The sequence below is a fragment of the Condylura cristata genome, unplaced genomic scaffold, assembly GCF_000260355.1.
Source record: "Condylura cristata isolate star-nosed mole 26May11 unplaced genomic scaffold, ConCri1.0 scaffold00013, whole genome shotgun sequence".
NCBI lineage: Eukaryota > Metazoa > Chordata > Mammalia > Eulipotyphla > Talpidae > Condylura > Condylura cristata.
This window is the reverse complement of record NW_004567114.1, coordinates 45,874,396-45,897,506: the sequence shown is the minus strand read 5'-3', so window position 1 is coordinate 45,897,506 and position 23,111 is coordinate 45,874,396. Positions and strand designations below refer to the sequence as shown.

At 36.4% G+C, this 23,111-nt stretch overlaps 1 protein-coding gene across 1 annotated transcript in view; it reads left to right on the top strand.

The window, feature by feature from the left end:
- Positions 1–22,636, top strand: part of LOC101620464 (tetratricopeptide repeat protein 6-like) — a 28,169-nt gene extending 5,533 nt beyond the window's left edge. Inside the window, exons 6-13 of the mRNA XM_012724406.1 lie at positions 545–658; positions 3,545–3,664; positions 4,628–4,701; positions 10,138–10,348; positions 13,570–13,722; positions 14,515–14,685; positions 21,834–22,059; positions 22,497–22,636. Coding sequence (XP_012579860.1) covers positions 545–658; positions 3,545–3,664; positions 4,628–4,701; positions 10,138–10,348; positions 13,570–13,722; positions 14,515–14,685; positions 21,834–22,059; positions 22,497–22,636 — 1,209 coding nt within the window. The remainder of the gene's footprint in view (positions 1–544; positions 659–3,544; positions 3,665–4,627; positions 4,702–10,137; positions 10,349–13,569; positions 13,723–14,514; positions 14,686–21,833; positions 22,060–22,496) is intronic.
- Positions 22,637–23,111: the final 475 nt, after the last annotated feature.

The window sequence follows — 23,111 nt, the reverse complement described above, 5'->3', positions numbered from 1 at the left end:
CATATGAAATATTTTGCAAATAATACTTTAAAGCAAGGTAAGACCTTGTATTATATGTTAATTCCATGAAAATTGCTGTCTATGGAAATGGATGATGTTGGTATCAGAGAAGCATCAAAAAGGGAGCAAAAGAGAATGTGGGTGGCAAACATGGCAGTTAGGTGCTGCGACATTGTGTGTGACAGAAGCAGGCCTCCGCTGGTGAATGTCTGACAGATGAATGTGGCTTTTTTCTCTTTTACGAATCAGAAGTATAATTTTCTCCTTGCTGTAGAGCAACATTGGCACTAAGATAATCATCTAAATTAGTGTTATTTATATACTGGATTTTATTTGCAGGTGAGAAGAGCTATAATAATATTTCCTACCCAGGGATCTTAATTAACTTTATAGAAAATTAGCTAGATTGTCTTAATTTCACGGATGATACACAAAATGGTTAAGCAAGTATTCCAAAAACTGCTTGAATCAAGAATTTATTTTACAATTAAATTTCAGTCCATTATGATTAGCCCTTCTCACTTAATTATTTTTTTCTTTGTAGACTTATAAGCTGGCAATTATAGATTTAACTACAGCTGTCAACATGGACAAGAACAATTATATAGCATATTATAACAGAGCATTATGTTATACCAAGATAAATGAAATTCAATTGGTAAGATGACCATTTTAGTAAACAACACGTTCAAGTATTGGTAAACACATTAAATGCATGCATATTTTCTTACTATCTCTGTTATCACTTTGAAAAATAATTTACATGGAAACATCCCTACAAAGCAGGAAAATTCAAAGAACCATTTCAAAGAATGTTTAATGTCTTTGTTACTGTTTACCAAATTTTCATATATAAAATCTGTGATATCGAATGAAAAATTAATTTTACAAATATTTCAACACGTCAGTTAAAATACGTTGCCAGATTCTCATTTGAGCAAATGTTTTTATTGATAAAGTGCAGTGCAGAATTGTTAAGCAGTGATCACTAGCAGTGTTATTGCTTCAAAAATCTCAGTATTAGCTAGAACATGGAATTTTTGATACAGTTCAGACCACAGGTGCAGTAGGCAGTTGAAGGACTGTTCCTAACTCCTGGGGCTAGCAATGCATAGGCTTGCCTTCAGGTATGGAAAGTCACAGCACGTTCTAGACTTGTTCTCATTCAGCTTCTACCTGTGGAAGCCCACGTTCATATTTTCTGATCTTGCTCCTTACTTTTCTCCCCTTGGTCTCACCTTATCCCTAAGTCCTTCCTCTTGTCCATTGATCCTTTCCAGTCAAGATTCCTCCCTGGGGAGCAGAACAACTAGTGTTCTTTGTCATCCTCCTGCTTCCCTTTCTGCTCATCCATGTTTTCCCACCCTCCTTTTCTCCCTACTTTCACGGTCAATGAAGCATCCCTTTAAAAGACATCACATTCCTGCTGTTCCACACGGGCAGAGCGCCCCCCACCACCATCTCCTTGTAACTTGGACAATTAAATCTGTTGAAAACATTTAGAAATGTTTAAATTTATCTGCTCCAGAAGGGAGAGTTGAGAGATATTATTTCCTGGTAGCCAGATCATCAGTTTCCTCCTGATAAATTGACAAATGAATAATTTTCAGCAAAGAAGTTGTTAAGATTCTGGGAGATAATTAAAGGATCGTTTATCAACCTAACTTGCACAGCAGGTGTCTTGGAGGATTCCCTCTCCACCCCCCCTTTCCTGCCTTCTCTAGGCAGCACTTAAACTGAAAACAATGAGCTGGGTGGGGGCAGGGAGTTGCCATTTTGTTGGGTCTGATATGTGACTGATGAAAGATGAAAAACTACCTGAACAGAGAGAGCCAATTAATAACAACATATTGACTGTCTTAGAGTGGCCACGTAGCCAACATGTTTCTTGCAATAGGCTCTTTTACAGATGAGGAAATAGAAGTAAGGAGAGGTTAGCCATGCATCCAAGTCACACAGGGAGAGAGAGGAGAGCTGTGCTGGTGGCAGAGGTGTGTTTGCATCTGGTTAACAGCCTTCAGGTGGCTTTGTCAAAGGTCTGACTGAAGTCCAGCGTGTGAACCGGATGTCATTTAACAGCGTCACCGCCTCCCTTTTTGTTCACCTCTACCTGTTTCACAGCATTTCTGCTATGACTAGACTGAGGAAACCCAAGGATTTTCCACAGAAAGGGCATTTTAGCATTCTTCTAAAAAATGGTTTCATGAAAACTAAGCAAAAATGAATTCTGACTCCCACTACTCTATATTTATAAAAACCTTAGCAGTTACTGTTACTTAGGATTTATTGTATGATAGGCACTGGACTAAATGTTTTACCAACAGTCAGTCAACATATTTTTAACTGGACCTTTATAGCAATATGATGAGGAAAATGAGGCTTAAGTAACTTTTCCAACACTGGTTGTAGCAGAGGCATAGCACAAAATCCTGCACTGTGACCTTTGTGAAATCTCAGCTGCTTAGTGGGTCTCTAAGGCATCTGATGAATTTTACATTCTGTGATCTAAAAAAGGAAACTTACCAGTTTTTTTTTAAATAAGAATTATGAATTATTTTTATAGGTTTTTTACAATGCTTATTTGTAATGATCCCACAATGTACATATACAATCTTTAATTGTACAACTCTTTTAAACACTTAACAGCACAATTATGAAACACTAGATGAGGACCAAAGAGCAAAGAGTAAAATACTGTTTATTTGCCTTTTCAGTTCGCTGTAGAAATACACGATTTTGCCATTTCTGGTCAAATCACATGGCTCTTTTGGACAACAGGTTCAGTAGAAATGAGTGAAGAGATTCAATTCCACCCCAACTTTGAGACACTTGTAGAACCTGGTGATGAGTAGAAACTTGCTTATTCAGTAAATGAAAAACAAATGGAGAAAGGTCTTCTGAGTGGATTAATTTTCAGCTTAAACGAATATCCTTCAGTTTAAGCTAACTCCTCCTCCCAAGTATGCCTATCAATTTTTGAAGTATTTTTCCAATAAGTGCCTATTTTTTGGTTAGTTTTATAAAGAACCACTTTCTTTGACTTGTGATTTATTCAGGGAACGAAAATTTATGGACTGCCTGTATGTGCAGCCACAGTGCTAGTGCTGGATTTCCGTTAGTGAGCAAAATGGGTAAGCTCTGCCTTCACCCTAGACCTCAGTGAGGAAAACCAACCCACCAACTAACCAACCCACCAACCAACCAACCAACCAAAACACTAAAAGACGTTAAATCTCAAGAGGTAACAAAGGCCTTGCTTTAATAACAAAAGTTATTTGGGGAAATGACTGAGTGGGACAAAGGAGATATCACCTTCCTTCATAACAGCATCTTACCTGCAAGCGCATTTTTAAAAACAGCTATCGACATAATATTCATCTAAGAGGACCATTTAAAACTAAAATATGATCACTTGAGGCCATAAATTATAAGACAAATTAAAGGACTTTTAGGTCCTAGATTGGGGATAAACTTACCTGTCTATTGCCAATGCGTATGATTCTAAAGACCTGAATCTAGGATTTAAGTGATTATTTTATTTTAGGCATTAAAAGATTATGGAATCGTGCTACTGCTTAATGCTGGAGAAACTGTGACACTAAACACCTTCATTAATCGTGGGCTCATCTATGTGGAACTAGAGCAGTACGGCTTTGCATTAGAGGTAAATCTTTGTTGATTGTAAAAATAAATCCACTTGATTTTGCATGTTCACTTTTGAAAACGAATAAATAAGTTTTTTTCTTGATGCTAAATGGTAATATTAATGAGCAACAATTCAACTTTTGCAGAAGTTATATTGAAATGCTTTGACCAAGTAATAGAATCTGCAAAAAAAATGTGCACTTACCTGTTTTGATTACAGAATAGCCAAGATGTTTAAAAATATTTATTTCTGATTTGATGAAATAGCTTACCAAATGATCAGTTCCTAAAGGGAGTTTTTTGAATATACAAAATTCAAATATTTGGCAAATAAAATGATCTGTGAATCAAGTCTCCTACTGTCCATGTCCTCATTTCCTGTCCTTGACCTTTATGGGAGGAGAATGCATTTCCTGCTAATACTGGGGTGAAAGAGGGTGTAAATGTGTCAAATGCTGCACTCTGAGGCCTTAGTGGATGAGGTAGAAGGCACTACCTGCAGGCCAGCCTATGAACCCCAATACCTCACACAGCTTCCTGGAGCGCCCTTCAATACTAAATTGAACTATTTGGAAGGAAACAAATGTATTGTCTAACTAAATATCTAGCTTGATCAAATATGATAGCTGACAACTCCCTTAAGATGCCCTTTTTATTTATTTATTTTTGTTAAATGTAGGGATGCACTGTGGAGGAAATGAGATAAACTCATTAGCTCATTTCACATAGCAGGTAAAACCATAAGAAATGTGCCCACCTTGGAAGTGCAGCCAGTAGCACCAGATTTTCAGGCATGTGTTTCTGCTGCTCTAGTGGACCTCACTAGATATAACACTCAGAGGAAAACTTGAGTTTTAGGAAGATGTCTATTTAGATGCTGGTGTTAAGTATATTCTTGGAAGAATCAGTGATGAGGTGGTAAAACATAAGAAGACAAAGATGATGGTTGTAAAATTAACAGAAACTTATAAAACCGTTTCAGGATTTTAAACAAGCTACACTGATACAGAAGACTAGTGTGAGTCTCTGCCAAGCTACCGCCATGTGCCATCACAGGTATGGAGCACGGCATGCGTGGAAGTGAAAGCAAGTGAGACTGTGACATCGGGCATTATGACAGGAGAGTAGAAAATGTGGAGGAAAAGGCTGGGGAAGAGACAGTAAAAAATTGGGCCACTAGCATCCCTAGGCAGAGGTGGGGGGATGTCAAGGATGTTACGAGGTCCCTCTACCTTTTTTTTTAAATTTAACTAATTAATTAATTAATTATGTTAAAATATATTTTTGCACCATTCTTCATTTTTGCTTAATGTATGCTTTTTTATCTCTTTAACCCCCGTAGACTTCCCACCATCAATTCACCTGTGTTCCATCACCATAGTCCCTTGTACTATTTGTGTTCCTCTCACCCATGTTTTGATCCTACCCACCACTTCCCTTGTGTAGATGTCTCTGGTTTATAGTTGTTTCTTGATTTTATTTTTTATTTTAGTACAATTACTGTTTTTGCACTCCTTCTGTGAGTGAAACCATCTGGTATTTTTCTTTTTTATTTTGGCTTGTTTCACTAAGGATGATCCCTTCAGGCTCCATCCATGTTGCCACAAATGGTCTGAGTTTATCTTTTTGATTGCTGTGTAATATTCCGTTGTGTATATGTTTCATATACCATATCTCTGATTCAGTCATCTAGTTTTGGGCATTTGGGTTGATTCCACATCTGCCTTCGAATAAGCTGTAGTCCAGTGAGCCAGCAAACCCCTACCTTGGGATGTTGGGAGCAGCCGTCTGTGTAAGCCCATTCATTTCCTAGGAAAGGATCCTAGTGAGACAGGATAAAATCACAGTAACTTAAGTTATCTAGAATAAAATCAAGTAAATAATTTTGTTCATGAAAATAAAACTAACTTTCTAGAGAAAGAGAAGGTGGTTTAAAATAACATTTTCAAGAAAAAATTATATTTTGAAAGTTTAATTCTCAATCAAAAAACTAATTAAAACAATGCCAGTAAGTGTCACCAAAGTACAATAGAATTGAAAAATAAACCTATCACTTAAAATATTATTGCCAATTTCTGGAATGGTTGTAAAAACAATATAGGAGAAGAGAAAAGAATGGTTACATGAGACTAAATGTAGAAGTTGACCAGTTTAAAATTTACCCTGAGATAGCATAGTGTTGTATTAATTATCCTCACTTTTCTACAAATACATTTGACTTATAAGAGGTCATTTTGCTTTTAAAAACATAGAAATTCAATACATAATGATCTTCACATGATGTAAGATGTTTTTGGGCTATATAATATCTTAAAGCTTTATTTTTCATGAGAGAAGAAATAGCAATTAATTGTAAGAGGAAACTGGGATAGTAGAGTAGGCTACGTAAGTATTCTGCTTAGAGAATAGAACATAGTTTGAATTATTTGGAAAATTCCCCCTTGCCTCCTTTTGGGACATAAATAGGACAGCATCTTTTCCCTAAGAGAGAATAAAACAATTTTTTCCCCCTGAGCTTAATAACTAGAACTTTTGAAGTTGTCTTTGGGTTAAAAGGCCTAACCTGGTCTTTGACCTTTAATTTTATGCAGCTACCCAAAACTAGTCACACTGTTTATTTTAATCCAGCCGCCATTGTACAATCCATTTCTTTAAGTAATTGTTATTCTCAAAAAGTAATGGAATAATGATGACTGATGTGTTTGTTTTGTGGGGTGTGTTTGCCTAGACCAAAAATGTCTGAGGTCATTCCAATTCTCTTAGAACTAAAAACAGAATCCGAAATGTCTCTCAATCTCTGTCCTATGTTTAGAACCTATAGAGTCAGTAACCTCCTCCATGTGTCAGTCCCAGATCTCTTTATAAAATGTAATCACTAGGTATATGTGATGGAACTCCCTTACAACAGACTCTGTAATTCTAAATCACCAGCTCCCATCCCCTGACTAGGGTCTCTCTTGTCCTTTCATAAAAGTAGAATTTAAGTCAACAGTAAAAGCCCTTAACTCATAGTCCCTATTCCATGTGTTTGGGATTTTAACAATTTTGTTGATCTTAAAAATAAGAAATGTTTAGTGACTGGTTATATTTATTTCAAGAAAAATAGTTTTGTTTTTCAAGCTAAGCTATAACATACGTACACCATAACAAATGTGGTTTGTAAATATTGATTTTTGACTATGGTCATCTTATGGTGAGAAAATGACATTTCTCCCAGTTGGAAAATTTAAAATAAGGAATAAATCTTCAATTTTAGGGCTTTGATCTTTGAACTCGTGGGGTTGTAGACTTTTGAAGTGTGCTTTTGTATATTTCCCACCCCACTCCCCCTTACTCTTGTAGTTGCTAGGAGACAACATTCCTTAGGCTGAATATCCTAAGTGTTGCCCAATTTGGTCTCTGTGAGTGTTAAGGTAGAGTTAATTTTTAGACTTCTTTCAGAAAGTTACCTTTAGATTTAGTTATAGACTCCACACCCTTTTACTTCAGAAACTTTATTTTGTCTTTTATATTTGCATAGTTTTCATTTGAACCTTTTAACTTGGCAAGTCACATTCTTCAGTTTGGGGAGGTATTTATGACTTATTTGAATAACTCAGTAGAGCACATCTGGTCGTGAATGTGATTCTTTGGGGAATGCGGTGGTGGCCTTGGTGTTCGTGGCCAGGTTCAAGCACCGAGCTAATGGACACTGTGAGGAGAATCACACACCTTCAGTCAGTGAGCACAGAATTTTAGATCTATATGACTATATTTTTGCAAAACCTATTTACTCTACTTTTATACCTGCACTAACTGGTGCTTTACAATTTATGTCTTGGTGAACAGGTTTCCTGAAAATACCTTGCCACGTCTTTCCTTGTGAATATTTAACAAAATTTCCATCTACAGGACACTTTGTGATAAACACATCAACAGAAAAAGTAAATTGCTCTGTTTCTTTTATTCTTTCCTGTCTGCTGGTACATGGGTTTGGGGGTTCTCTGACTTTAGGTCTGTCACCTACTCTGCACTTGACTTTTTGTTATCATCAGCCCTGAAGAACTTACTTAGTACCTTTAAGTTTCAACGATTATTTACTTTGAAAAAAAACCTAGCTGTTCATTAAATATAGTGTTGATAATAAGATAAGGAAGGAAAAATAACCTATGGCTCCATTTTTTTTAATTGGTTAGTCTATTTAAAAAAGGTGAGCCTATATTTTATAAAACTTACATTGGCATATATATACTCCCAAAGGATCTTAATCTCTTTCTGGATCAAGGGGGTGGTGTATATAATGCTATTTGGATGTCTCTATAGTAAGAGCATTCACTGTTTTCTGGGGAAAATGTGGAAGAGTTTTGCTTTGCCGATTTTCAGTTTGCATAGTTACATAGGTAAATATCATAAACAAATAGTCTACCTACAGATAGAACTGCTGAGCATAGTGAAACCTATACTTTCATGCAAGATTAAAATTATCCTATAATTTTGTACAAAACCATTTCTGCTTTTTTTTTTTGATAAAGAATTTGTTATGCATGCTTATAATTATTTCTGTAATGGAGTGAGAAGGCAGGTCCTGGTATTTTTGAGCCCAATATTCAGTGAACGTTTGCTTCCTAAATAGTGCCAGAATCAAGAAAGAGGAGCATAATTTCACTGTAAACTGCTGGAGGGAAGAAACAGTGTTTTCTTAGTAACCAGCCACAGAGTTTACTCAGAAGATTCCAACTGGTTCGCATATGGGAATGTTAACCTTCTCCTGTCTGTAACAGCAGAACCAAGCTTTCCAGTTATTCTTGTGTTATTTCTTAACAGAATATTTGATGCACCACTTTTGGGTAGGAGTCGTCAAAACATGGAGCAACTATCTTGAGCACCTGAATTATTTTTTCAAGGTGTAGTCAAAGATTTAACAACAACAAAAAATGAATCATATTGCGAGAAACTGAACCACTTTTTATTTTCAGTCTAAATTCTTTTACAAATCTTCTGAAGCCATCAAGAAAGAAAGGATCAGCAGGGAGCTGTTCATTGACATCTTTCTGCCACTTCATTAATGGGTGATGTTGTACTCAGGTTTTGGTTTTCTGCAGATTACAGTATATAGCTCCAATATTTGTTTTCATGCTTACCTTCTGTTAATGGAAGAGATTGTGGATTTTTATTTATGATACTGAAAGTAAGTCATCTTTTAAAATAGATTTAGTTAAATAAATTGTCATTTGACTTAAAATACTCAATATGTGACTCAGTAGGTGGAAGAGGGTGACTTCCACAAAGAAGTGACTGAAGTTTGGGAACACTGTGGTAAGATCTATTAAATATCTAGGGGGTGATTATTTCTAGAATAGTTACATTCCCCACAGGCATTTCCATGTGAAATTGACATAGTAGTGATGCATCTTGTTTAATATTGAAGTCTCAAAAGTAATGAAGAGAATGGAAGGTAGGTGATTATCTGGTGAGTGCCTCTGTGCTAAGTGTTTTTCACTTGCTCTCGCTTGAGTCTTATAGCAAATTTGAAAAATTAGTACATGCACAAGCTTAAGTCTGAACTCCAAGCCTTCTAATTATGCTATTGTGATATCAGCTCACTGACTTTCTTGTGTCAACTACAAGTACATTCAAGGTGAAAGATGTGTGGGAGAGGGGGAGAGATAACTGGAGAAAGCACAGATTTGCAGTATGGTTTACTCAAGTTTGAATTCCAGATAAATATTCTATGTCACCTTAGTTGGTATTTACTATGTCATTTACAATGTACAAGCTTTTCTGAGCCATGGTTTTCTTTTCATCTATAAAATGTAGGAAATTATAACTAGTTTACTATAACAGTTTTGGAAGGAGTAAGTGAAGTAGAGGTGTGAATTTGAATTCTCCACATTATACAGCTTTGTAAATAAATGGCAGAGCAAAGAACATTGATGAAAAAGAGGAGTAGCATGTGTATTTAGCATAGTGGCTGGTAAGTAGTTACTTAATGTTAGCTGTCATCTTATTAAAAAATACAGACTTTTTCTTAATTGAGATGAACTGCTGTTAATCAGATGCAGTGGATTGGAAAGTCAACTTTATCTGCCAATGCCAAATTTTTAATCCCATCAGCAGCCCTTACTCCACCTCAAGAAAGAGTTTGGGACAATTGAGAGATAGTGTCATTATGTAGTCATATTACTTACAAGTTAATAAAGAAAATGCATCTTACATCTTTTCTTCTTTCCTCTCCTGGTGATCACAAGGCAATGGGCTACTTTCACAAGCTATCTGAAATAAGGATTTCTGTGTGATTAAAATTTGGTTCCTTTCATTGTATCAGGGAACACTAAATATATGCAGATAAATTTATTCTAATATTATTCAAATAGTGCATTTCATCAATAATGATGGATAATGAAAATTAAAGTTTTTTTAAATAAGGATCAATGCAAATCCTTATGAAAAAGTTATATACAGGAAAGCACTTAGATAACACCAGGAAGTATCAATACTTTCATTTATTTTCAGAATTAAAGAGTTTGAAGATGCTGTTAATTTCTTCACCTCAGTTCTTAAAATTGACCCCTGTTTTCTGGATGCTTATGTTGGACGGGGAAATTCTTACATGAAATATGGTCACAGCGAAGCCACCAAGCAAGCACAGAAGGACTTTCTGAAAGCATTGCATTTTAATCCGATATACACAAAAGCCAGAATTAGTTTAGCCTATAATCTGCAGGTAATTTTATATAACAATACCTGAAACACTTTTGGGCAAAAATAGAATATATTTGGCTCTTTGCTGATGATAGAGATAATATGTCATTTCTTTGTTTAAGAACATTTTTCCCTCCATTAGTTTTAGTATCCAGCAAAACAGTGGGACAGAGGCTAAGTTAGCTTCTGTGTCTGCACCCTACTGCTGCAGACCCACACTTATAAATTAATTTAAACTTTGCCTGACTAGTTTCACATGTTAAAAACTTTGCTCACATTTGTTAAGTAGCGTATACATGGTGTTGTCTTGGTTTTGTACTATTGAATTTGTGAAACTTTAAAGGGAATAAACAACATATGAGTGTTTTTGCAATGAACTTCAGTCAGTCATGGGGGAAAAAAAACATCATATGGGAATTTCTGAATCCAGATCTTTATCCAAATGGCATAGACTATAGGGTAGAGTGGAAGGGGTAAGTCAAGACAACAGGCATTTCTCCCCCCAGCAGGATGTGAGACTGCTATTCTGGGTTTTGCCAGAAGCTCAGAGTGGTTTCTGGGTCTCTCTAACCTGAGCCAGACATTTCCAAAGGTACTTACACCGATTTGCACTGATAAAAGACATACTGACACTCGTGGGGTAAAGTGCTTACTGTGTTATGTTTTCTATGAAAAGAAACGGAATGGTCTTAAATCTTTTCATTCCTTTAATATTCAAAATTTTTAACAATTGGCAAAAAGTGTGTTCAAATTATTGTAATTTGCCAGAATTTCTGTTAATAACCTGCTGTTAAAATCTTTTTTTTTTTCACTAAAAAGTGAGTGAGTTTTGCTGATCTAAGGTTGTTCATAAGAAAAGTAGGTGTTGGGGTTGGTTGTTATAGTGAGATATGCCCACGAATTTATTAAAAAGGGAAATAAAATTGATTTCAAAGGGTTAAGCATATAATTAGCCCCTTTTTTGATCGCAAGAGAAATGTGCAAAATCAATTTTAAAAGACAGAATTCTGAAAGGAGCTAGAGCTGATGATAACCTAACGGAATGCATCACCCTGCTCACTATTGCATTCAGCTGGCATTTAGTGAGCACCTAATATAGAGCAGGAACTGTTCTAGGTTACAGCATCCAGAAAATATACATAGGGCTTCTCATCGAGTTTGCCACCTCATGAAAAGATGAGTCTTGTGCAGTCATATAAATATTTCATCATACTCATAATAAATACAGTGAGAGAATTAAGTTAAGACAACTTACAAGGGAACCCAGCTTTGTTTAAGGAGTACAGGAAGATTAACAATTTCTGAGAGGAAGAGAATCTTATACTTCCAAAATATCCGCAACAGTGGAACCTCAATTAAAAAATTATTAAGGCAAGAAAGATTAGCAATTGGGATAATGACTGGGGCTAAGGCACAGAATTCTGGAGCACAAGTCTTACGAGGAAGAGACAGACAGCTGAGGTGGAGTAGTGTCATGGACAAGGCATGGTGGCGAGAAGCTGGAGTTGAACAACTCCTGGAGGTGGTGATGCCAGGTTGTGTTCTGGGAAGATCTCACTGGGGCTTTATCAACATGGAAGAGAACTGAAACACGTATCAGCATGAGAAAGGACGGGATTGGGAAAGGAGGGCCTGGAAGAGGAGAGTTGGCGGGGCCATCCAAGTCCTATTCAGGGAAAGAGAGACCATTTATACCACAAAAACTTAGAGATTCTCCCACTCCCTGCCTAGCACTAGGGATGAATAAAGGCGAAGTAACCAGATGTTGTTTGAAACAGATGGCAGGCATACTCATTTCGCCCCTTTGTAGTTTAATAGCCAAATATGCTAATCTCAATTTGCCTGTTTCTTTGTTCATGGAACAAACTTGTGATGACAATTTTGCTTTATGCATTCTTTACCCAGGGATAGATGATTTGCTGGCCCACAATATCTAGTTATCTTGGTGAATCTGAGTTCTGAGATTCTGGCAAGTTGGATTTTTGAGGCCATGAGAATGGAAAGAGACCAAGGAACATGCTGAATGTATCAACTCACTGCCTTCCTGCAATGTGGCACTTAGTTGCTAACTAGTCTTTTTTTTTTTTTTAGATTTATTTATTCATATAGAGCTGGGGTACATACAGGCCAGAGATGCGGAGGGTGAGAGGATTCACCAGAGACAGAGCAGGGAGCAGAACAGGCAGATCGACGAAGTACACTGCTGAGGGGAGCAGTGGGCGGGTCAGGAGAGGTCTGCACGCCATGTGGATCTCCTCCGGGGCAGGCGGGGATCGAACTCATGTGGAAGTGGCTTAAGCTTCTTGGTGCAGCGCTTTAACCCGCTGCGCCACCAGGGAGGGCCCGCTAACTAGTCTTTTGAGGAAATACCATGACATATTTCTATTAGCAGTGCCCCTCTCCCAACCTTTTGTTTTCAGTTGATCCCAAGCTTGGTCTAATCAGACATGTAGTAGATTTGCATGCATTTTCTATGGACTATATATTGTGATTCTAAATGTCCAGGTGCTGGTACAGTTTATAAAAGTAGGTCTTACACAATCAGTTTATTCATTTATTTATGTCACCTGTATGTATAGGATTGTGTGTATTATATATAACTGGAAATTCAATGCTAAGCATCTAAATGCAATCCTTGCCCATGTTGAGTGGAGCTCAGTATAAACTTTGTTAATTATTTATTAGAAACATTGGCATTTCACATGGAGACATGATTTTATGGTGTCCAAATTGGTGTCAGGAATGATTCTGGAAATTAGCATTATTTTTCAAAACATTTATGCCTACAAGAACTGGGGTGTAAGCTAGAGATGCAGGAGGTGAGAGGACTCGCCAGAGACAGGATGGAGTAGAACAGATGGATATACTGAAATACACTCCTGAGGGGAGCAGCAGGTGAGACAGAGGTTTGTGATGCCAAGTAGATAATTCCCTCCCTGGGGCTCAAACTCATGCTGCACTGGCTGGCAATAGCTTGATAGCTTAATAGCACTGGAACTTTATCCTCTGTGCCACCAGGGATGCCCCCTATTAGAGTTCTTTTAAAATTAAAATGTCAATCTCCCTACTCAGAGGTATTTATTCAATTGAAGGTACTCACAGTACAGACTGCTTCTTCATTTAAAATATCTAGATTTAGCTCAATATTCCTGTAATAAAGGTTTTATTTGAATGTATTAGAGTCATATACATTTGTCATGTTATGCGCTATCTCCTAGTTTATAAAATGGAAAATTATTTTAGGCTCAAGGAAAATTCCAGAAGGCTTGGAACCACTTTACCATTGCCATAGAAGTTGATCCAAAGAGTTACCTAGCCTATGAAGGAAGAGCTGTGGTCTGCCTCCAGATGCAGGATTATTTTGCTGCAATTCAGGATATAAATGCAGCCATAAAGGTAAAAACTTCTCATATAACCATTATGAATTAACACCATATTGAATAAGGTCAACATAAGTTTTCTATTTCTTTTTGAAAGTGACTTGCATAGGAAATATTTGCATATTTATTCTAAGTCATTCCCAGGATGAGGAATTATTATGACTTGACCAGTTCAGAAAACAATCCCTGACAAATGTTGACTTCCCCCATTAAATATAGTTTATAGTTGAATGGGAACATCAGTATAGTTTTGTCATGAAAGCTAGTGTAAAACAAAATAACAGTCTAGTTTGAATGAAGTAAAGAAAGAACAATGTAAATCTCCAGATTCTTCTTTGGTGAAATGGCAAATAAAAATCTCAGATTTTGGATTCAGTGACAGAAAATCTTTTATGTCTATATTGTTTAAATGCTTTATTTGTAGATATTTGGTGGATATTACAATCTCAGATGCAAGAAATGCTGAAAGATAATTGCCTGTACACAGGATAAATAAACATGTTAACTATTTACTATCTTCTCCAACTTAATATAGCTAGGAAGATTTATCCCTTGTCTGTTCTTTGGAAAGGAACTGAGTAAAGTACTAAGATTGTTTGTTTTATTGCAACCAAATCAACAAAGTGTTGACATTGAACCGACTTCATACTAAGTTCTTTTTCAAAATATTTGCTCAAATGGGGTTTTTCCTGTACTATACAATTACTAGTTTCCCGCAAGTAGATTTCATAACCTTCATTTTTGCAGACATGAAACTGGAGATAAATACTATTCCCAGATGCTGAATACTCACACTATTATATTGCAGATCAATACTACAGCAGAATTCTTAACAAATCGCGGTGTGATTCATGAGTTTATGGGTCAACAACAGAATGCAATGAGAGACTATCAAGGGGCAATTTCTTTAAACCCCACATACTCGCTGGCTTACTTTAATGCAGGAAATATCTACTTTCACCACAGGCAGTTTTCCCAGGTAATGTGAGTTTTCCTTAACATTTTCTTTTAGACACTAAATGCTTTCTTTGTTCTATATAATTTCAAAATGCAATCCTTACATGTCAGATTAATCACTCATTAGCTCTTTTTCGAAAAATGTTCTCATCCACCAGAATGTTTATAATTATTTATTAAATTTATTTACAACTATAGTGGATTTATTCTCCTTATTACCATTAAATGGCAATAACGCTTGTCCAGTAAATTTTTTTTCGACTTCCCCAAGTACCTGCAATTGCTTTCCACTGTCACCAGCTCTCCAGCTGGAATCTTCTGTTGGGTCTCACTTAATTAAATCTCAGACTTTCTTTAAGACCCTCTTTCATGATGTGATTATCTATCTCATCTTAATTTCTCCCTTTTCTAAATTACAGTCACTTACTGAGAATAAGGAGATCTGGATGTGAATTCTGGTTTTATGATTTTTAATCTTTTTGGACTTCACTTCATAATGTCTGAAACAGAAGTGGTGGGCTATGAGATGACATTTCTTAATATGCAGTATTTCTTTTTCTTGTTCTTTGTTTTTTTTTTTATTTGGAAATTAAATTCACTTATAATTATCCATTTGTTTCTATTGTGAGGTATATTATTAGTAATTTTATGTCTTTCCCTGAGTATTGCATTTTGCTTTATCCCATGTATTTGGATCTGTACTGCTTTTATTTTTGTTTCTCCCAAATCTTGTACCTGCAATTCTACTTTCATTCTAGAATAAGTTAATAGGGTATTTAAAAAATCCAGGTCAAAAAGCTTTTATATTTTCTAATTTTGAAATGTATTGAGTTTTAACTGATGATTTATGACATTTTCCCCCTAATTCCAGGGGACTTTCTAAAGGTGTGTTTCTATTAACAGGACATAGATGTATAAGATCTACCTTATAATTGTTTCTAGGCTATAGTCACTTCTTCTTCTTCTTTTTTTTTTTTTTACTAGTTTCTCCCGAACAGAGAAAGATTTATTTAACAATCCTACAATTATTGTGGTCCTCTTTAGTTTTCTTTCTATCTTTTGTAAGTTCTACTTTATGAAAATTTTTGCTGCATTATAGCTGTCAGTATTACATTTACCCTTTGCTTTTTTGTTTTTTTTTTTAAGACTCTTTGGAGTAAATTCTACTTTATCTGACATCTACTTCATAACCTTTGATTTTATTAGGTTCACTTCTGCCTGATATTCCTTTGTCCTTTTATTTTCAACATTTAGATGTATTATTTTTACATAGCATAAAGTTGTATTTTGTTTTATGAATTTGAAAAAAAATGTGCTTGAGCTCATTGGGCCAGCTCTCCACTCTCTCACTCTGTTCTCCCATTTTGTTGTGAGTTTTGTTATTCTTACACTGTCAGATGACTAAATGCTTGCAGATGATCTCTTACAATTATTTCAAATTTTAGTCTTAGTTGTTCAATTAAGTATATTCAGTCCTCATGAGCAGATAGTTTGCAGGTCCCCTTCTAAGCAATCCTTCAATGGTTGTCTGAATTAGTCCTGTAGTGGATTCCCCGGAAAGGATTCATCAAAACAATATTCCTTAATTATTTTCCTTTCCATAGCTGGTTGCTTGTCATTTTTATCTCTTAAGGCAGCCTATCTGGGTTTGAATCCCTAATTCTCTTATTTTCTTGAGTGTCTTGTAAATGTTGTTTTTGTTTTGGGATATTATAATTTGATATCGAGAAATCTGATGTGGGTCTGATTTTCATTCTTTTATCTGTGAGTTTTTTCTGCAATGATAATGGAAGATTTTTGCAATAAAAAGTTTTGCCCCAAGACATGGGGTCACATTTATCAGGTATACAGTGTGTGTTTTCAATAGCAGATTTCAGGAAAGTTTTGTTGAGTTCACTGTAAATTTTTTAATTTGATTTACTTCATTAGGAATACAAATTATATATAAACTTGGTCTGTATATACGTGCCCACACATATATACAGATTATATATGATGTCTTTTGACTTTCAAATAGAATTGTTTTCAAAAATTTCTATTTCAATTTATTTGTCATTTTCTTTGCTTTCCTCACATCTCTCTTTTTTTTTTTTTTTTTTAAAGATTTATTTATTTGTGCATACAGAACTGGGGTACAGGCCAGAGGCTCAGGGGCGGCGAGAGGCTTCACCAGAGACAGAGTGGGGAACAGAACAGGCAGATCTATGAAGTACACTGCTGAGGGGAGCAGCCGGCAGGTCAGGAGAGGTCTGCCACGCCATGTGGTCACCTCCGGGGCAGGCGAGAATTGAACTCATGCGGAAGCGGCTTTAGATTCTCAGTGCTGTGCTTCAATCCGCTGCGCCACCAGGGAGGGCCACATCTCTCTTTTACAACTTTACTGTGCTTTCTCATATAGCTGTTATTATTTTGTGGATCTTCTAATTCAGGTTTCTTTGAGGTTATTTTCCTTTTTCCATTCCATTTCCATGTCATATCTTTTCTGATTCGTTTATTTCTGAATTTTTTTCTTAACTGCAGTTGCTTCCTTGGCAGTTTTTTCCTTGTTCATTTTGAATTGTTATTTTAACTGCATTGCAGCAATTTTTCTTGATGCATAAATATTACAAAACTTGAGCTTTCTTTTCACCCTTGTTTTACAAAGAAGGCAGAAAAATTACTTTCTGCTATTCACATTTGAATGAGAGAAATTAATTTTTTTGAATAAGAGATTCTTGTGGGGGATTGGGGCATGGACCATAGTCATTTTTCAAGTTGGGGTCACTCTGACGCTGTTATAGCAAAGGACTTGACACCATGTCCTCTCTTCCCTAGTCTGGTCAGGGAAGGTTTCCCTACAAGCTTGGTGTTTCTCAGAACTTTTCACAGCCTTTTCTGTGTAAGATGCTATATTCATTTTACAAAGTTGTCTTTATTGCTTGTATTTTCTGGGGCTTTTAACCTCTGTATTTCCTGCCACCCACTACTGTTATCATACTCATTAATCACATGATCTTTGGTGTACATAAATATGTTAAGAAGTTATGATTCTTACCTGTATTTTGCTGGTGAAGTTTTTAGCAAGTAGTCCTGATTCTGTTTAGCTCTTTATTCTTTCTTTAAAGGTTTATTTATTTATGCATACAGAACTGGGCTACAGGACAGAGGTGTAGAGGTGGTGAGAGGGTTCACCAGAGACAGAGTGAGGAGCAGAACAGGCAGATGGATGAAGTATACTACCGAGGGGAGCAGCAGATGAGGCAGGAGAGGCATAGATGGACAGAGAGTATATGGGCTTGCTGAAGTGGCTTTAGCTTCATAGTGCTGGGCTAAAACCCACTGTGCCACGAGGGTTTTTTCTAAATAAAGGCAATGATTTACATTAGTGCTTGTGTTTTGGAAGTGTAGTCTACTCTTCTCCCTCTTATCTCCTCACCGTGTGCTGGTCCCACAGCACTCCTGCCACTAAAGCACCCAGAGTCCACTGTGCTCTCCCCTGCCACTGCTTCCCCTCTGAATGTCTCTGCTCTACAGTGTACTTTCAAAGGCTTGTTTTGAGCTTGGTTTTACTCGACCCTTTGTTTGGTTTCTCTATATTCCATATAGATGGGACATTCTCTAGTATTTGTCTTTTTCCTTCAGGCTTATTTGCTTAGCATAATCCCTTCCAGCTCTATCCATGTTACAGCAAATGGCATGAGTTTCTCTTTTTGATCACTGAATAGTATCCATTGTATATATATACCACATCTTCTTCATCCATTCTTATTTTGGAGCACTATGTTGTTTAGTGCATAGTTTTGCTGTTGTAAATAGAGCTGCAGTGAACATGGGAGTTCAAATTTCCCTTTGATTTAGTACATTTGTTTTCTTCAGGTAGATATCTGGGAGAGGAATTGCTAGGTCCTATCATAGAAGGCTCATGGGGAATTTGATGGGGTTAGAGTTCTAGACTATAGATGTGGCTGTTGATGGGAGTGGGATACATAATCTATGAAGTCATGAGGGAAGGAGAAGAGTTGAGGGACATTTTAATGTAGAGAGATAAATTTTGATAGCAGATATTTCCAAGTATTGGTGATATTTTCTCCATGGAATACATAAATTTGGTACCAGTTAAGAGAGAGGGAAGATGGTTAATAAGAGGAGCAAAGAGCTAGAAGTTTTGAGGAGGAAACAGAAAATGTGTTATAATTGTTTTTGAAAGTGACAGGACTAACATAATAAGAAATTTTAGTAGAATTGCCATAAAACATTGTTTTCATTTTAGGTTTGTTGTCATGAGTTTGTTCTTTGAGTGTTGAGCTCATATATGGAGCACATTTATTTAAAAAAAAAACACAAAACCCTTTTTTTGTGCAGTTATAAAGTGTGGTCTCAATTTTGTCACTGAAACTCAACTCCATAGGTGTACAGCTATATTGATCTCTTATCTTATTAGACTAGGTTATAAGATGTTTTGGGCCAGAAATAATCTACTTTCTTCTCTGTACATTTTCTTATTCAGAAAACCTACTACCAAGTCTAGCTCTTTACAAAAATCTTCTTGAAGATGTCGTCTTCCATAAAATCATCTAGATGAAAACATAATAGTCAACTACAACTTTGTTTTTCTTGTCTTCTTTATCCAGTCAGTCACTAATCTTGTCAGTTTTGTTTCTTAACTTTGTCTCTACTACTCACTCTCTCTTTGACATCAATGACCATTGCCTTAGTTTGGCTGAGTTTATTCTGTCCCAAATTAGATCATGATGTTAACCCTGTTATGACTCTTGTAATGAGCCTCGTTGACCTCAATAGTGAAGCTAGATGCCTGCAGAAAGCCTCGAAGGTATAATTCAGTAAGGCATAAACCAGACTGCAGTAACTGTGACCTAGATAGGCAGCTCAGAGATGATGGCCTTCCCAGGCTGACAAGCCAGGTCCAAATACCTTAAACTCAAATCTCAGAACACTAGGTACCAGCAACTTTATATCTACATTGTAAAATTAAGTAATTCAATTAAGACTAATAAAATGGGTTGTTTTCTGTTTCCCTACATGTTCAAGAATCACATGCAAGGGACATGATACTTTTTAAACTTACTGATCTATAACAACTCCGTGGACATAATAGATGAATCTATTTGATTAGATTTAAAATATTCAATATTTGACCTTTTATTTATTTCTACTTTTGTACCATGACTATTCCTCCCTGCCTCCTGCCCCAGTTCTTCAATTGGGGGATTTCATCTAAAATGGAATGCATTTTAGGGAATATTTTCCAACTTTGTCCTTAGTGGACTTTTGATGTTTGTGAAATGGTGGGCAGGGACCCAACCAGAGCCAGAAGTTGAGGTTCACATCCTGGCTCTTCCATTTATTATGTAACTAAAGCTGTCTTTGCCTCATTTTCTTCACCTATAAAGGAAGGTAACTAATAAAACTTCTTCAAGTAGAGTTGCATAAAAAAGTATTCATGGGGCTCTCCCTGATGGCGCAATGGGTTAAAACACCAAATTATGAAGCTCTCCAAAGCCACTGCAGCATGAGTTTGATCCCTGGCCAGGGAGCTGACCCACTGGCGTGGCAGACCTCTCATGACCTGCCTGTTTTGCTCCCTACTCTGTCTCTGGTGAATCCTCTCATCACCCCTGCACCTCTGGCCTGCATCCCAGTTCTGTAAGCATAAATAAATAAATCTTAAAAAAAAAAAAAGAAGTGTTCATAATAAATGGATAAGTGGTGGAGCTGGGATTTGTACCTGGCTCTGGTTGGGTCTCTGCCTACCATGCATCAATGGAAGTCAACTAAGGACAGCTGCATGGGAACCAAAGGGAAAGAATTCAGTGGAGGCCATTGAGGAGATTATCAGAGAAATAGAACAAAAACCAGGGAGACACCCTGTTGATAGGACAGAGAGTTTTTTTTTTTTTTTAAAGATTTATTTATTTGTACATAGAGAACTGGGGTACAGGCCAGAGGCTCAGGGGCGGTGAGAGGCTTCACCAGAGACAGAGTGGAGAGCAGAACAGGCAGAGCAAAGAAGTACACTGCTGAGGGGAGCAGCGCGTGGGTCAGGAGAGGTCTGCAGCACCATGTGGTCTCCTTCCAGACAGGCGGGAATCGAACTCATGCGGAAGTGGCTTAAGCTTCTCAGTGCAGTGCTTTAACCCGCTGCACCACCAGGGAGGGCCAGGACAGAGAGTTTTAAGAAGAGAGGAGAGAGTATATATGTGTCTGTGTGATAGAAATGTTGTGAAAGAAGAACCAGGAATGGTCCAGTGGGCTTGAGGCCATTTTCAATCTTAATTGAAGAACGCATGGCCCAGGAAGCAGTAGATGGGATAGATTGTGCTTTATTTTGGAAAAATTGAAATGGAAGAGAACAGCTGTTTTTTTTTTTTTTTTTTTAAATGGCTTCCTTTAGGGCCCTCCCTGGTGGCACAGTGGGTTAAAGCACTGCACTAAGAAGCTTAAGCCACTTCCGCATGAGTTCGATTCCCGCCTGCCCCGGAGGTGACCACATGGTGTGGCAGACCTTTCCTGACCCGCCCGCTGCTCCCCTCAGCAGTGTACTTCGTTGATCTGCCTGTTCTGCTCCCCACTCTGTCCCTGGTGAAAGCTCTCATCCTCCGCATCTCTGGCCTATACCCCAGTTCTATATGAATAAATAAAAAAAAATTAAAAAAATGGCTTCCTTTAAAAATGTTTAAGGTAGAAGTAAAATTTTAAGGAATCATGTAGTTAAAGAAGAGCTTCCTACTTTAGCATTAAAATGTCTAAACAGTATTTTAAGCTATTTGTGGGTTTGAGCCAGTTTTTATTCAATTTTCTAGTTTACATTTTTTCTTCTTATTGTGCTCTTCTAATTTTTATGTATATTTTTCCTTGTGCTGTATGGGATATGGTATATGTGTGTGTGAGGGGAGGGGAGTGGAGCATTTTGTCTTAGCAGTGGTATTTTCTCACTTCCATTGTTTAGAATTGCTCACACATGGTGATAATGAAAAAAAGACTAACTTTTGGTCAGTTTTATTGGTTTTTACCTTCTTGACCAATAATGCACCTCCTTACCACCTGGGATGAAATACTTCCTCTATCTCCTTGTGCTGTCCCTGACCTTAATTTTATACTGAAAGTGCTTCAATGACTATATAGCTACCGATTAAATTATATTCAAATTAACATTATCTTCATATTTTATAGGCCAGCAACTACTTCTCAAGGGCTTTAAAGTTTGATCCAGAAAATGAATACATAACCATGAATCGAGCTATTGCAAATACAGTATTAAAGAAATATGAAGAAGCAAAAGAAGATTTTGCTCGTGTCATCGAAATCTGTCCCTTTTGGTCTGCAGCATATTTTAACAGAGCACAGTTCTACTGTTGCTTAAAGCAATATGCACTAGCTGAAGAAGACCTTAACAAAGGTATTTTTGTGAACTTTTCTGGGGTAAGATTATAATAATTAATGTGTTTTTAGATGCAAAAGAAGAAAGTCATCTAATCTACTTATCTAGTTAAAAGTTCATAAGAATATTCTATCTTCAATGTAATTAATATAGATTCCTCTCATGCAATATCTTAAAACTTTGGTTAGCTGAGATAGGGAAAATTATTAGGTAATCACACACAACCAATGCAAATCTCTTAAAAAAGAAAAAACAACACATACTGTACCACATTTTTGAAAGTTAATTTTCTCAGCAAGATATAATATTGTTAATTTAGCTTAGGTACATTTTAAGAAAAATATTTTCAAGTAAGTAAACCTTAAAATTCTTATGTTATAAAGTGCTTGTTTATAAAATGAGACTTTTTTTGAGTGCTAGCATAAAACATATCTTGAAATAATCTTCTTTTACAGCCCTGTCTTTGAAACCCAATGATGCTCTAGTATATAATCTCAGAGCAGAAGTTCATGGTAAACTAGGTCTGATCGAAGAAGCCGTAACTGACTATAATCAAGCACTTGACCTTCAAGAATTTGCCTCTTATGGACTGTAGTTTCCATGGTGGTTTATACACCTTCCAGAAATTAAAATGTGGTGTTGTTTAAAGCTTGCACTATCTTCATTGTTGTGTTCATGATGTTTCATCTTTAATGCAGTTTAACAACATATTTGAGTTATATATTAGTTATAAAACTTTTAGATCATTTTCTGCTTATTTGAAATAATTAATGTTTGCATTTCTTTAATGGGATGCTGATTCAATGGGAATATTTCCTAAAGTATATTAAGACAGAATGTGTTCTTTAAAGTAAAATGATACCATTTGAAATGATGCTGCTGTTAATTGCAGAAAATGTCACTGACTTTTTATCAATACCTACACACTATGTATGCACAGTATCCAGATTTCAGACAATAAATATAGAGCTGATGGCTTTAAAGAAATTTAAGTCCAGTAAATTTTCTGTCTTTTTAAAACCATACATATACAAGTTTGTCTCTTCCTGGTGTTTATAGTCTTCCAGCAT